Here is a 16,263-nt window from a genome sequence, read left to right on the forward strand (position 1 = left end):
CACTGTATGTCCATTTGATGAAACACAGATTAATATCCTCATAGAAAGATTAATAGCCAAATGCACTGCACAGTGGAAGCTTTAATATCTAATGTGCAAAAGGTTGTACTATGCATCGCCAATCTATGTATGAAAGGCAGGTTTTGTAATTCAAGTTCCTCGCGTTAACTTCCTACCAGAACTAGTGTTTTATTCTCAGCCATTAGTTTGTTTCAAAGATAAAAGAACTGGTTTTGTTTTAATGGCCCCTTCATCAAATTTTGTGGTGGCGGGAGGGGGGGGGCATGAAGAGAAGAGGGGAGAAGCCCCTCACAGCGTGAATGGATTGCAAATGCACGAGCAGTGCTATGAAATGTGTGGCGAGCAAGATAAGGTTTGGAAGCTTTTATTTCTAAAAACGATTTCACCTGGTGCTAGCCGAGGAAGCAAAAAATCCAATGTTGTGAATACATCTTGAAAGGGATCTCAGTCTGGCACCAGGATTACAGAATCTAGGCAAGCTCCCTGAACACAATTGATCACGAGACCAGTAACTGTGTAACGAAACAGGGCAATTAGAGAGGTGCATGCTCTGTGGGGAAGAGGGACAGCATGCTAGCAAGAAAGATTTGGAAAACACCTCGATATACTCTCTGCTGGGAGGAAGGGAGTGGCACAATAACACTATAATGTTCCACACTGCATTGTGTGGTCACTGGTTACTCAACATCCCTTTACCCTTGAAGGAGATATTTCTTTAAATGGAATATTTTAAGCAGATTAACTCTCCAATGTTCTATTAGTTTGTAGGAAGCGATTAGACTGTGGTTGATTATGATTTGCTGCTTTCTGTAATAATCTAACTGTATTCACACTATGTGCACTCTAACAGTATTTAAATGAAATTATCTTGACCTTCAGCAGTTCAGCCAGCACAGCCAGATCCCAACCCTGCTACAGCACAACATATTTTTCCTGTCAGAAGACAGACGCAGAAATGATATTTAGAATAATACGGTGTTTTTACCACACAGAGAATTAACATTTGCTTTTGTTGTTTATCCCCTAACCTTGGCTGCTATGGAAACCTCATTAATTATAATTGGGTTCCTGTGACAGATGATTATTTTTCACCCTGTTAATCCAGATGTGCATAATAGATATTAATTAAATCAGCCCACTCAGTCGAATAGCAAACCCAGGCACATTCTGATCCAGCAAACTGCTCTCCGCCATTCCCATTTCTACAACCTGATCTCATACACATTCTCCCTGCTATTCCCATTCCCCTCCACCTTGCTTTCTGATTAAAACTCCTCCCCATTGATCCCATGAGATCAATCCCTGTCGCTGCATTAACTGATCCTACTCACATCCATCCTGTATAAATCCGTTCCTCTGCATAAAGTCCTTGCCCAATGTTCCTATTTACTCCAGTTGTGTATCAATCCCAGTGGTGCATTTTCAGGCATCAGCTGGCTCTGGATAGTCCCCCAGGCTCATCTGGAATTGCAGGCCAAGTTAATCCGAGACACTAATAACTCCTCCCTATCACATCATGTTACCACAACAAAACATGCCTGGAGTAAAGCAAACCTGAAATAGTGGGTTTCCATTGGGCAAGAAACTTGAAAGTGTATGTTTTAAACATATATATATCTGTAAGTTTATTTTTTTCCACATAGACATTGGGAAAATACTTTGAACCGAAGTACTCCAAGCCGAAAATATTCCCCCAGACAATCTTACCCATTAAGAACACAGCTTACTGCAGCGAGTTTAAAAATTAAAGAGGTATCATTCTCACTATGGTGCAGCACGTTCTGAGATCCTTCTTTGCCGCAGGTCTCGTGTGATGTTCTTGTGCTGAGTCTCAGATTGTTGTTGAGTCTGCTGAATGGAGGTGCTGGTGCCTTGCTTTGGGAATAGGGCACATATGTCCACTGAAAGAACTTGGAAAGAAAGCTGGTCCCAGACACAGTGACCGAGTAAGACGGATGGGGTTTTTAAATTTCATTGCCGTTTTCTGCGTAATTTCAGGGCAAGTTTTCTTTGGCAGTAAAATGGGGAACCAGCTGTATACGCGCATTTTCTGCCCGAAATCGACCCCCTCCCAACAAATTCCCTTGTAGTTTCTGGCCCTTCCTGTAATCCACCTGTCAAATCCTGAATGAGCTCATGTATACATAAATATATATATAATATAACTTGCGAAGCACTTGAGGTAAATTGCACTCGGGATTATAAGGCACAGCTGTTGCCAGGGTCAGCTGAGACAGGCAAAATTAAGTTTATGAGCCTGAAGAGTGTGGTGAGTATCCATAGTGATTTCTGCAGCTGGGAACTTCATGCAGCAATATTTTTAGCTGTCTGCCTACACAGATCTGGACTTGTTTCTCGCTGCTTCTGACAGTGTATAACTACCAGAGATTGTCACACCCTCCCCCACCCACTGCAACAACTTCTCAGGAGCAGCTTTGGCACTCATAGGGGCAAACCCTTGCTTGCCATCATCATGGAGGAAGTGGCGGGGAAGGTGCAGCACAGAATGGAGCAAAGCAGAGTCAGGCAGAATTTAAGGAGAATTGACCCCAGCAGATATTACCACCACCCTCTCAGAAGAATATACAGGTTCTGTGAGACCTTAGTGCGAAGATGTGCCAGGAAAGAGTGAGCTTCACGAAGAGGCGATGGGGGAGCTGTGCCACCAACTGCAGGAGGACCTGCACTCGTGGTCATTCATCCACACTGCACTCTCTTGTGGCTATGAAGGTGACAACCACACTCCACTTTTATGCACAGGCTCATTTCAAGCAGCCATGGGGGAATCTTTGTAATATCGGCCAGTGTGCAATCTAGACATGGATTCAACAGACAACGGACACATTTTACAGGAGAGCTGGGGAATTCATCACCTTTGGCATCACAGCAATGCAGCAGCCTTTTTATGGGCTTTGCTGGTTTTTCCAGGGTCTAGCTCTTCTTCCTCCACCTGTGCCGCCCCATCCCCCACCCCCTCCATTACTGTGGTGGATCTGCACAGAAGGAGGGTACAAGCTGGGAATGGATGCGCATTAAGGGGATTAAGGAGACAGAGAAGGGGGTAGAAGCTTGTGGCTGTGTGGTGCTTGACAGAGATGCCAGCAACTGTGAGGTATTCAGTCACTAATCTGGCACTAGAAATATGCCCCTGACCTCACCCCCTCAATGGCAAGATTGGTGTGCCCACACCATGAGTTCTATGGCCTTCTCCTTGTGGACGATGAATTGTTTCAGGTTGGCAAAGACCCCTTCAGTGGCCTACCTCTCACAGGGATTGTGCATCATTTCCTCCTGCATCAAGATTGAGTGAATTACATAGAAAATACAACACAGAATCAGGCCGTTCAGCCCAACCAGTCCATGTTGGTGTTTATCCTCAACATGAGTTGAATAAGTTGGGGTCGTTGCTCTGATATAGCCAGAGCCAAGTGCCTTAGTCGGCCTGACGGAAGATATCGGGGGGAGGGGCACACTGGGAAGCTGGGGGCTCATTCAGGAGGGACTTGCCTGGGATAATAACAAGAGAGATGGGAGGTTGGGGAATAGTGATAAGTGGGAGGAGCAATTGAGGGAGGCACAATGCTGGAAAAGAGGGAGGATAAAGGAGGTGTGGTTGGACGAGAAGTAGAGAAGATGAGAGAAGGACACAGAGTGGCTGAAAAGGAAGAATGGGAGGTGGGAGAATCTCGGGGCTGGAATGGCAGCCAAAATTTGCATGCAAAATGTGGTTTGATCACACCATCATTTACATGTAATTTGAATATGTACACTGCTACTTGGCAGACATGTTCAAGACCTGTCAGAATTCCAGTGGATTATTGGGCAACTGGCAGAGACCAGCTGGCAGAATGGCACCGCCATCAATGTCACCCCCCCCATCCACCTTTGATCTGCCCTAAATTGGGCACAATAGACAAAAGTCCTGCATGGAGCATATGCTCACCCACGAGTTCCTGCAGAGACCCCCTGTCCTGTGTTCCTCTGCTTCAACCACCTGGCAGATCAAAGGTGGGTGGGGGTTGACATTGATGGCGGTGCCATTCTGCCAGCTGGTCTCTGCCATTTGCTTCTTTACTCCCATGCATGAGTTCAGATACATTCACCCAAGGGGAAGGGAATTAGACAGTGTCAGTGAGAAAGTGGCACCAGGTGATTCACAGCACACAAACAAGTTAAAGGAATGGGAAGTGGGTGAGAATGTGCCACCTTCCCAGTGGAGGCTGAGGAGAAGGCTGCTCCTGGCTTTGGAATCGTGGGACCCAGAACTCGTCATGAACACACAATGGATCTAAAATTGCTAGTTCAAGATGGTCTAGCAACACGGAGTATCTAATATCCATCCTGATGTGTTCTTATTCCATTTCAGTAAAATCATGAATAATTACAGTAATAGAATTATGTGCCATTAAGACAAGGAGAGCATTGGGGCCAACATTGAAGGCCTCCACAATTTAGATATATATATAGTCCCTTATGATACCTGTGCATGCTAAAACAATTAACACTGCAGTGAGGCCCCAGAGAGCTGCCACTGTTTGTGGAACCATACCTTGGAGAGATAAGTGGAGAAAATTGAGCAAAGAATATTCTGGAGCTGAGGTTGAATAAAATGGAAATAGCACACCCGTGTTACTGATTCAACAAACACAGAGAAATTGTGACTGTTTCATTATGATCTTTGTATAATTGAAATGATTTGAGTTGCATGGTGGTAGTACCATTTGACAGCTCTAACGGCAGCAGGTTACAGTCTGTTACAAGGCAGTGACACATTGAGGGGTTCAGGTGAGTGTTAGACATCAGTGATTGAGTACACTGCATAATGATAAGTAACAGAAATCCTGCCTGATCTTTTTCCTCTCAAGCCCAGAAGCATAATTATAGCAACCCCAACATTCCCTGGGACAGGAGGAGGTCAGCTAACGTAGCACAAATTGGGGATTGAACCAGGAATCTTATTGGTCCGTATAGCTCGATTCCACCTACAGCAATTACCAATTAAAAGAAAGAAAGACTTGCATTTATATAGTGCCTATCACAACCTCCGGATGCCTCAAAGCGTTTTTCAGCCAATGAAGTACTTTTGGAGTGTAGTCACTGTTGTAATATAGGAAACGTGGCAGCCAAGATCCCACAAACTGCAATGTGACAATGGCCAGATAATCTGTTTTAGTGATGTTGATTGAGAGATACATATTGGCCAGGACACCGGGGATAACTCCCCTGCTTTTCGTCGAAATAGTGCCATGGGATCTTTTATGTCCACTTGAGAGAGCAGATGGGGCCTCATTTTAATGTCTCATCTGAAAGACGGCCCCTCCATAAGTGTAGCGCTCCCTCAGCAGTGCACTGGAGTGTCAGCCTAGGTTTTTTTGTGCTCAAGTCCCTGGAGTGGGACTTAAACCCACAACATTCTGACTCAGGTGAGTGCTACCCGCTGAGCCCCAGTGGACACATTGAGCATTGCAGCAGCTCTTTAACAGGGGCTCTTTAATAGTTAGGGGAAGACATATTCTTGTGGTACAGGTATTCTTTCATTTGAAATGTAACAGAACAAACTAATGATTTGACTAGCGGTACGACAAAGAGGCTAACTTGCATAAAACATGGATGGGGGAACAGGACTAAGGGGTGCCCGATTACCCAGTCAGAACCAACACGAAAGATGGGCCCTGAATCTACCACGGCCTTGTTAGATTATAACTTTGTTCAAATATTGATTTATAAGCCATGATCGTTTAGTCCCTTGGCAGTTCTGTAACACAAAGAAATGCAACAGGTGGGTACTTTATTTTCTGTGTCAGAGTGTGTCCAAACATAATTACTTGATACTGTGATCAGGACAAAGTGCCATGTGTACAGACAGGAAACAGATGTTCTGTTCAAGCAGATCAGCAGGTCTCTGAAGTATTTTTTTTAAAGAGGCTGTCATTTTAAGTACTGCTGACAGAAACTGAAAGTTTCTGATTTTAGAATGAAAATGTTTTCAGTGCTTCATGGTTGAGTGCGAGTTATTAAAAATGAAATCAAATCCTTTTAATTTAGACCATTTTTCACAGCTTTAGCACATTAAAGCTGTTATTAGTTATAGTGCCACTGCTTAAGGTGATAATATTGAGCTAAAAACAAAGTATTACTTTAATATTAAAATTGTGAAATCTTGTTTGATTTATATGTACTTCTAGAGACACAGATGCTGTCTCCAGTTTAAAAGAGACATTGTTATCATGTTGGGGAAGATGGGGGATGCGGATGAGAGGATGTGATAAAGCTTAAAGCACCCTAAGTTAGCATGTGTCATGTGTTAAAGAATACCAACAATGGATATACCTGCATACAGCAATGGTACCATCCAACACAGTAATATCCAACAGAGCAATGACACGATCTAACACTGAGCTATCCAGCAATGTGATGACACTGTACAGTAAGCATTGACTGGTGATACTAACTAAACACAGCATAAGCAGTATTTCACATATTGGTATCCAAACCAATGATACCCAAACATAGTGGGGGTAATGTTAACTTTGGGCGATAGTGCATAACTAGTGAATCAATGGGAATGAAAAAGGGGAGAGATGTATAACGGGCAGCAAAAGAGTGACATTTTACACTGTTGCCCAAAGTCAAAATGACCCCCAGTGTGAGCAGTGTTTCACATAGTGATATCCAACCACAAGGCTGGCAGGATTCCAACATCATTGCAGTTTTATAAATTGATAAATGTGGGTGAAAGGCCAAGGCCCACAATGCAGGTCCCCACCAAGGTCGGAAAGAGTAAATAGAAGATTGGGTAAAATTCCTTTAAATTTCATTTATACTGCAATTTCCTCGTTTCTCTTCTCCCCCTTCCTCCCTCCACCACCCCACCCCCCCCCCCCGTCTCCAGATTGAACAGAATGTCAAGAATGATGGGCTGTAACATTCTATGACAATACCCAATCGAACTAATCTGGAGAATATAAATGGTCAGTACTAATTGGGTACTCGTGATGGCTCTTTTCCAGGATTCAGGGTCAATGTGGTTAGTCTGCAGTAGACATCACAGGATCAGCTTTGACTCCATATATACTCATTATCCAGGCTCACACATGAAGACTGGCAGCTTGAGTGACATGCAAAAGAGCTGACATCCATGGAAACATACCCCAACATGAGTCAGCATATTTGGGAGAGGAAGGGGGATTCCTCTCCTCCTCAAATTTATGTAGGAAGTACTTTACATCGAAAGTACTCCACTGTGTAGTAACCTAATATTTTAAAAGCCCATAGCAGTACCCACTCTACAAGGTGCATTACCTATTGCACCAGGTAAGAACATGATGATTTTTTTTTAAATGACAGATTTTGAGGATGAATCTAAGCTTGAATTGTGATGGTCGTTAGAGGACACCAGGCACTGGGTGATATTTCTGAAAGTGATGGGAGTAGAAGACTGAAAAAATATCAATCCCTTGTTTCCTCTTTTCCATCCCTTGTGTGACATCACCATAGGAATTTCACTAAATTAGCCATCAATGACAGAACACAGAGGATGGTTGGTGCAGGGGTTGGTGCCAACACCATGAATGTGAAATGGGTAAGCTTTCCATTTCTCAATGGTAAGATCCCATTAATGAACTCAAAATTGACAACCCCATTCAAAAACAAAGAAAGGACGAGGGTGGGCTAAACCTTCAACACTGCCCTTTCACCTCTGGGACCCATATTGGAATCCAGCCGATAGGATGAGTCTCCTCTGTCTTCTGCATATAAGAAGCTCATATGTTAAATGCATTTGGCAGACAACTCCCTTTTTGGTTGCACCAAATTGGCAATGCCCCACTGGTGCTATAGGGGGTGCTCTTCTGCAGGTGAGTTAAAGACAGTTAGCTATAATAGAACATAAGAAATAGGAACAGGAGTAGGCCATATGACCCCTTGAGCCTGCTCCGCCATTCAATAAGATCATGGCTGATCTGATCATGGACTCAGCTCCACTTCCCCGCCCGCTCCCCATAACCCCTTATCGTTTAAGAAACTGTCTATTTCTGTCTTAAATTTATTCAATGTCCCAGCTTCCACAGCTCTCTGAGGCAGCAAATTCCACAGATTTACAACCATCTGAGAGAAGAAATTTCTCCCCATCTCTGTTTTAAATGGGTGGCCCCTTATTCTAAGATCATGCCCTCTAGTTCTAGTCTCCCCCATCAGTGGAAACATCCTCTCTGTATCCACCTTGTCAAGCCTCCTCATAATCTTATATGTTTCGATAAGATCGCCTCTCATTCTTCTGAATTCCAATGAGTAGAGACCCAACCTACTCAACCTTTCCTCATAAGTCAATCCCCTCATCCCCGGAATCAACCTAGTGAACCTTCTCTGAACTGCCTCCAAAGCAAGTATATCCTTGCGTAAATATAGAAACCAAGACTGCACGCAGTATTCCAGGTGTGGCCTCACCAATACCTTATATAGCTGCAGCAAGACTTCCCTGCTTTTATACTCAATCCCCTTTGCAATAAAGGCCAAGATACCATTTGCCTTTCTGATCACTTGCTGTACCTGCATACTATCATTTTGTGTTTCATGCACAAGTACCCCCAGGTCCCGCTGTACTGCAGCACTTTGTAATCTTTCTCCAATTAAATAATAACTTGCTCTTTGATTTTTTTTTCTGCCAAAGTGCATGACCTCACACTTTCCAACATTATACTCCATCTGCCAAATTTTTGCCCACTCACTTAGCCTGTCTATGTCCTTTTGTAGATTTTGTGTGTCCTCCTCACACATTGCTTTTCCTCCCATCTTTGTATCCCATCAGCAAACTTGACTACGTTACACTCAGTCCCTTCTTCCAAGTCGTTAATATAGATTGTAAATAGTTGGGGTCCCAGCACTGATCCCTGCAGCACTCCACTAGTTACTGGTTGCCAACCAGAGAATGAACCATTTATCCCTAATCTCTGTTTTCTGTTAGTTAGCCAATCCTTTATCCATGCTAATATATTACCCCCAACTCCATGAATTTTTATCTTGTGCAGTAACCTTTTATGTGGCACATTGTCAAATGCCTTTTGGAAGTCCAAATACACCATATCCACTGGTTCCCCTTTATCCACCTTGCTCGTTATATCCTCAAAGAACTCCAGCAAATTTGTCAAACATGATTTCCCTTTCATAAATCCATGCTGACTCTGCCTGACCGAATTTTGCTTTTCCAAATGTCCTGCTACTGCTTCTTTAATAATGGACTCTATCATTTTCCCAACCACAGATGTTAGGCTAGCTGGTCTATAGTTTCCTGCTTTTTGTCTGCCTCCTTTTTTAAATAGGAGCGTTACATTTGCAGTTTTCCAATCTGCTGGGACCTCCCCAGAATCCAGGGAATTTTGGTAAATTACAACCAATGCATCCACAATCCCTGCCGCTACTTCTCTTAAGATCCTAGGATGCAAGCCATCAGGTCCAGGGGATTTATCTGCCTTTAGTCCCATTATCTTACTGAGAACCACCTCCTTAGTGATTGTAATTGTGTTAAGTTCCTTCCCCCTATGGCCCCTTGACTATCCACTGTCAAAATATTGTTAGTGTCCTCTACCGTAAAGACTGATACAAAATATTTGTTTAGAGCTTTTGCCATCTCCATGTTCCCCATTACTAATTCCCCAGTCTCGTCCTCTAAGGGACCAACATTTACTCTTGCAACTCTTTTCCTTTTTATATACTTATAGAAACTCTTGCTATCTGTTTTTAATAGAGGGGGCTTTATGCTGTAGTTATCCCACCCTATACCTGACATCAGATGCCAAAATTGGAAAAGTGTTCCAATTCCCCAAATTTACTCTCCTCATTTTGATGTCCATCCAAAAAATGAGAGAAAAGGCAGTGAACTGTGACCTAGATGTGTGAGTGGGAGTTGATGTTTTCATGGAAATAAACAACAGGATCCACAGAGATTACTTTATCAGAAAATGCCGGATGATTGCTTACATTAATAATAACGTCATTACACTATAAACAGGATTAACTATGCTGTTGAGAATCGCATCTCGCATTCACTGCATTTCTGCTTATCTGCACCATGCAATGTTCAGACTCACTTCCTGTTAACCCAGTCAGGGTTCAATGCCCTCTTGAACTTTTACAGTGTGCTTATCTTTCCTGTCATGCAACTTCTTCCAAAAATGATTTCCCATCAACAGTCCTGAACTGGGAACAGTATTTGGATTAACTTGGACTTTGGGTCCCTCACTTGGATTTGTCCAATCAAACACTTGGGTGGTCAGAATCGGAAGTGCAAGAAAACCAGGATAAAACTCAATGGGAAACAAGGAGAACTTGGTTGCTAAGGAATCTTGACTCTCCTAGAAAATGAGTGTATAATCAAGAAAAAGCTTGCTGATTGATAAGTGACTCTTCTTACCTATTATAACCTCTCTCCATTGCAACCTCTCTTGTTTTTCACTATCACTACTATTATCATCACTGCTCCTCTGAACTTTGCTCTTTCATTCCTCAACAGATCCAAAGATACTGTTACATGCTCTTTCTCCTCCTTTCAGTCCCACTGTGTTCAAATCAAGACTCATTACATAGTCTTTTGCTCTATAACTCATTTGTCTCTAGGATCACAAAACTATGGAACTACTTCCCTCCCTCAGTCTTCCGTTCCTCCTGTAAACTTCAGGCCTCTATAACAACAACAACTTGCATTTATATAGCACCTTTAATGTAGTAAAACGTCCCAAGGCCCTTCACAGGAGCTTTATCTAACAAACACCAATACTCAGTTTGGGTTCCGCCAGGACCACTTGCCTCATTACTGCCTTGGTCTAAACATGGATAAAAGAGCTGAGTTCCAGAGGCGAGGTGGGAGTGACTGCACTTGGTCAAAGATGTAGGTTTTAAGAAGCAACTTAAAGGAGGAAAGAGAGGTAGAGAGGCGGAGAGGTTTAGGGAGGGGAACATCCAGAGCTTAGGGCCTTGGCAGCTGAAGGCATCGCTGCCAATGGAGGAGCGATGAAAATCGGGGATAATCAAGAGGCCAGAATTGAAGGAGCACAGAGATCTCAGGGATTGTAGAGCTGGAGGAGATTGCAGAGATAGGGAGGGGCAAGGTCATGGAGGGATTTGAAAAGAAGGATGACTACAACTCTTATCAAACTTGGGCCTTAGATGTTCAATAATTTTTTAAAAAGAGGCCACCATAGAAAATTGATGTCTTGGATGGAGTGCAAATATAATAACAATATTAGATGGGTAGGAATCCTCCCTATGGTTCTAATCCCTTCCAATTGAGAAGTATCTAGCCTGTCCTCAGAGCCTGCTGATAGTAGAATGCTAGGATTGAGATTGATAACTCAACATGTGGCTGAAATTGCAGATACATACTTACCATGCTCTTGTACTGCCTGGGCTACAAAGGCACTTGCAGAATGTACCTAAATCTGAAAGCAATAGATATTTAACAAATTGGCCATTTTATCAAAGCAGTAACTGTATATTACTGTTATTGCCGCACTTGTGTGAATGGTTCCCATACTCACACAAGAATGACCTGTCATTATGCCAGGTTACCAGAAGTGTGATACATTCCAATAGTCAGCTGGCAGGCATTTCTGCAGCTGTAATTGAATAGTTCCATTGACATCAAAACCACAAGAGAAAAAAACCTGAACCGTTTATGAATGCCTGCAGAACTCCAGAGATTGAACTAAAGGCATAAAGCTAACTGCCAGCTATTTGCCATTGTAGAGAACATCCACTAATTATAGTCTTATGTTTTCCAAAAAATAATAATTTGCTTCTTTCTCAATGTGCAGGTGCAGTGAGCGCTGTTGCACTTAAAGCAGTGTAACGTATACATTACTGCCAGCACCTGGGGATATGAGGACATTATATATATAGGTTTTTCCACCCCTTAGCAAATGCAGACAAACTATTCAGTATATAATTTTTTTTAAAACAGAGTTTGGTGTTAGACTCCTCCCTTAGTACTCAGAAGCTTACAATGAAGCTTTAGGAAAACTCATCATGATGTGGCATTGACCACATGATCAATTATTAGCTGGTTCTACAATTGAGTGTGTATCCAAATCTAAAAGCTTAAAATAGCTCCAAGCTGCTAAGAATGCTCGAATGGCTCCCTTCCTTTGCCGGATTGGCTGACTGTGCGACTGCCATTGTCAAGGGGCTGTACAGAGAAGAGCACAGCAACGCCAGTGGCAATAATGAGTGTTGGTAACTATGCTTGCTCTCTGTGATTAAGTTACTGTCAAGACTGGCAGAACCCATTTATCCACAAAGTGCTATTCATTAAAAAAACTCAGAGTCAATAGCTTTAAACTTTTCCCACTCTGTTGGGAGTTTTGCTGCCAAATAACCCAGTTCTCTGGAACAATTTTAAAGTGTATTTTTTGATAGACTGAAATGGTGTTTATTCATCAGGAACAATTTAGCAGTCATCGGATCGGATAAGAACTGCCGCAGGGTTTAAGACATAACTCTTAATTACAGTGCAGTAAAAGCAGCAGTTTTATCCTCATACCCAAAAGGGGCAAGATGATGACAGGCTGTGAAGTCTACCTCACCCTTTTCAATAGCACAATTTGTTTTGTGTGAAAGTGTTTACACAGTGTACCATAAACAGAAAATGCAGGAAATACTCAGCAGGTCAGGCAGCGTCTGTGGAGAGAGAAAGAGAGTTAATGTTTCAGCTCTTTCATCAGAACCCATTTCGTCAGAACTTGCTTTTATATAATGGCTTTTACTACCTCAGGATGTCCCAAAGCACATTACAGACAATTAATTACTTTTGAAGTATAGCCACTGTTGTAATGTAAGAAATGCTGCAGCAAATGTGTGTAGCCAGGTCTCACAAACAGCAATGAGATAATGACCAGATCATTTGTTTTTATGATGTTGGTTGAGGGATAAATATTGGCCAGGACTCCCCTGTTCTTCGAAATAGTGTCATGGAATCTTTTACGGCCACCTGAGAGGGCAGACGGCAGACTGAAAGACGGCACCTTCAACAGTGCAGCGCTCCCTCAGTACTGCACTGAAGTGTAAGCCTAACATTTGTGCTCCAGTCTCTGAAGTGGGATTTGAACCCAGAACCTTCTGACGCGGGCAAGAGTGCTACCATTGAACCACGGCTAACATCAAGATCAGATCTTTGAAACACTGCAGCACTTAATGTTAGAGCTTATTTCCTGATCTGAATCATTCTCAATGGTGAGGAAGGTTCTAAGTTAAGAATGTGGAATCCCTTGCTGCATATGTAATTCAATGTTTACTGAAAACATTTGTTTCTCCATGGGACTGATTGCTAATAGATCTCTTTACAATTTTAATACTGATTTGAAATAGCTGAGCAGATTGTTCTTTCTGAATTCAATTATTCAATCAGGCAGTTAGTTATGTGACAAGCAGCTGGCCTGCATATGTAGCATTGACACTGATACATTTAAAATAAATAATTAAGACCTAAGCAGGCTATACCTCTCTCTACAGATGCTGCCTGGCCTGCTAAGTGTTTCCAGCATTTTCTGTTTTTATTTCTTGAACTAACCTCTCCTGTTTCCAGCTTAAATGTGTAATTATGGCATTATCAATGGATCTTAAAACAAAAGTTCTCTTTATTCTGGTGTCCCTTGGCGACGCTCTGAACAGCAGCAAGAGTGACAGTTGGCCATGTTGACAGATTCTGCGAAGGAGATAACTCTCTAGCAACAGTCACATGAAAGAAAATTGAAAAATGATCAGCTTTTGCCCGCAGTCCATCACCGTGGCAACAGTTGTCTTTCTGTTGCTTACAACAGCAGGTAGGAAGTTTAATGCGATTCATGAACATTTGTTTTTGTTAAAGGATGGAACATGTCTCCTAATGGAAGGACATGGGGGAAGAGAGACAGAGAGAGGGGAGGGCTTCAACATAGCTGTACAAGTTATAATAATATCCACAAAATGTTAGAATCTCCACAACGATCGAAGAAAGGGCTAAGATGTAAGTTTTAATGAATAGGAATAAAAGGTGGGGGCAGTAATATTTAAATTTTCACTTCTTTTGAGGGCAGTAGAATTTTGAAGACATGTTTATAAAAAAATGACCATTAATAAGTTAGTGCTAAAGTGCCCCAGCTTAGAAAGCCTTGCACCCCAAGTACATTATACCCTGGGGTAGAGCACAAGCTAATGCCTGCATTTCGGGTGAGTTGGAGAGCAGAATCCAGGTACTGCTCCACAGTGAGGAAGGAAAGTCACTGAAGACAGTCTCAGATACCACAACAGCCATTTAGAAAGCAATACTCCAAAAGCCTGGAAGCAAGTCAGTCAGATTTCTTTTACCCCTCCTTAAAGAGGGAGCCTTATTCTCAAAATGACTGTTTAGAGGATTATTGTACACTACAGTAGACTTCCTAACCAAAAGACTAATATTACTGTTAGACTCTTGAAATTATTTTGATCAACCTAATGTGTCAACCAGAACATTTGAAGAGATTCTCTCTCTATACTTTAAATAGGTTCCCTAAGCCTTGTGACATCAGAAGACAGTCACAGCAGCCCAAAGCCTTTTGGCCCATTGAGCACAAACACAAAAAGTTAGTGTAAGACATGCGACTAATTGTTAACAATTCCAGTTTTAGGTGTCCGAAAGCTTTAGTGGTTGACAATTGAATCAGGTGACTCCAGGTATATTATTTTAACAACAGATCATATCATCAAATGCCAGTTAGTAATGCTGCTCAAAGGATTTAGTTTTAGAGGAGCCTGCACCATGAAGCAGCGAATATGATGCATCAAATTTGGGGAAGAACCTGTAAATCGCTGTCTGATCTGGAGGAAGGGCTTTGGGCCCCGGAGAATTGTGCAGGAATGAACAGGTGTTACACCTATTAAGGTTGTATGGGAAAGAGATGGAAGAACAGCTGGCGGTTCAGTGATTGATGGAAGAAAGAGCCAGCATATCATGAAGGGAACAGGCTCTCTGAAAAGTGGAATCATGTTATAGCTGCTGGAAAGGACAGAGTATGATGGGGGCTAAATATGTAGGTTTGTAGGTGAAGACAAGGGGGCCCTGTCATTGTGGTGTGAGGGATGGTATCACATCTCAGGATTTTTTTACCATTTTCCACAGAAAGATCTTAGAAAAAAAATCATCACTTTAAAGAATGTGCTTTAAAGCACATTATACTCATTCAAGTTTTTTTTAATGACTTTCAGATGATAGATAGCAAAATGCTAATAAGATTGCTTTGATGTTATTTAGTCAAGGGTTGTATGTAATAAGCAATTCATTAGCTTGTCCTGGTAATTGGTAAACAAATGGTTTCATGTGCCATGGAAGGACAGCTGGAAGTTGAATAATATCCACAAAATATTAGAAGAATTTAACATCACCTTAACATGCACCTAACCGAATCCAGTGTTTTGCTTTCTTTGAACAGTAATCTCAGCACATTTCCGTGTTTGTGAGCCTTACGCAGACGTCAAAGGACGATACCACTTTGGTTTCCACTGTCCACGCCTATCGGACAACAAAAGCTACATGTTATGTTGTCACCATAACAGCACGACCTTCAAGTACTGCTGCAACGAGACGGAATTTCAGGCAGTCATGCAGATGAACATGACGACGCAGGCAGACGGGTACATGCATAAGTAAGTACTAGAGTTCCCGAGTCCAACCGGCCTCATTTGATCCTGATTAAAAAATTGCATAAATTAATAGTAGAAGGAGTACTGTATTATTTACATGCAGCAGATGAAGTAGGGAACATGAGCCTTGATTTTGGTCACCAGTGTATATTGGGAGGATAGTGTGCACAGCAATCTCAACACCCACCGCTGGTACCAACGAGACTCAACCATTTTGATTGTTGGGTTCCAGTTAAATTCAATTGGCCAGTTTCGAACACTGATGGGTTGGTTGTCATTGTGGGAGAGGTGGAACCCCAGCGGGGCAGCCACAGAACATGGGTTAAAGGGAAGGCCTAGGTTGATCTGAGGGTGGAGGGAAAGGAAGAGCATTATTGAAGGTTGTAGGCTTATCAACACCCTTCCCCAAAAGCAATACAAATTTGGATTTCATATCAGTCTCATTCTTAAAAAAAAAAAAATTGATTCAAAAGGTTTAATCCCTGGTCTGTGTTGCTCTCCATTCGTTGGCAGTGAGGTACATTGGCCCTGTGCCAGGGAAGCTAAATAAAAATTATCCAGGTTTCCCTCACCGATTTGGTATTTATTGTTGAAAAT

General features: G+C 42.3%; 1 protein-coding gene across 1 annotated transcript in view; it reads left to right on the top strand.

Moving 5' to 3' along the window:
• Window positions 1-16,263, top strand: part of LOC139280832 (protein shisa-like-1) — a 195,458-nt gene that overhangs the window by 160,332 nt on the left and 18,863 nt on the right. The window contains exons 2-3 of the mRNA XM_070900564.1: window positions 13,681-13,832; window positions 15,456-15,669. Of these exons, the coding sequence (XP_070756665.1) occupies window positions 13,766-13,832; window positions 15,456-15,669 (281 nt within the window). The 5' untranslated portion in view covers window positions 13,681-13,765. The remainder of the gene's footprint in view (window positions 1-13,680; window positions 13,833-15,455; window positions 15,670-16,263) is intronic.

The sequence above is a fragment of the Pristiophorus japonicus genome, chromosome 15 (assembly GCF_044704955.1).
Source record: "Pristiophorus japonicus isolate sPriJap1 chromosome 15, sPriJap1.hap1, whole genome shotgun sequence".
NCBI lineage: Eukaryota > Metazoa > Chordata > Chondrichthyes > Pristiophoridae > Pristiophorus > Pristiophorus japonicus.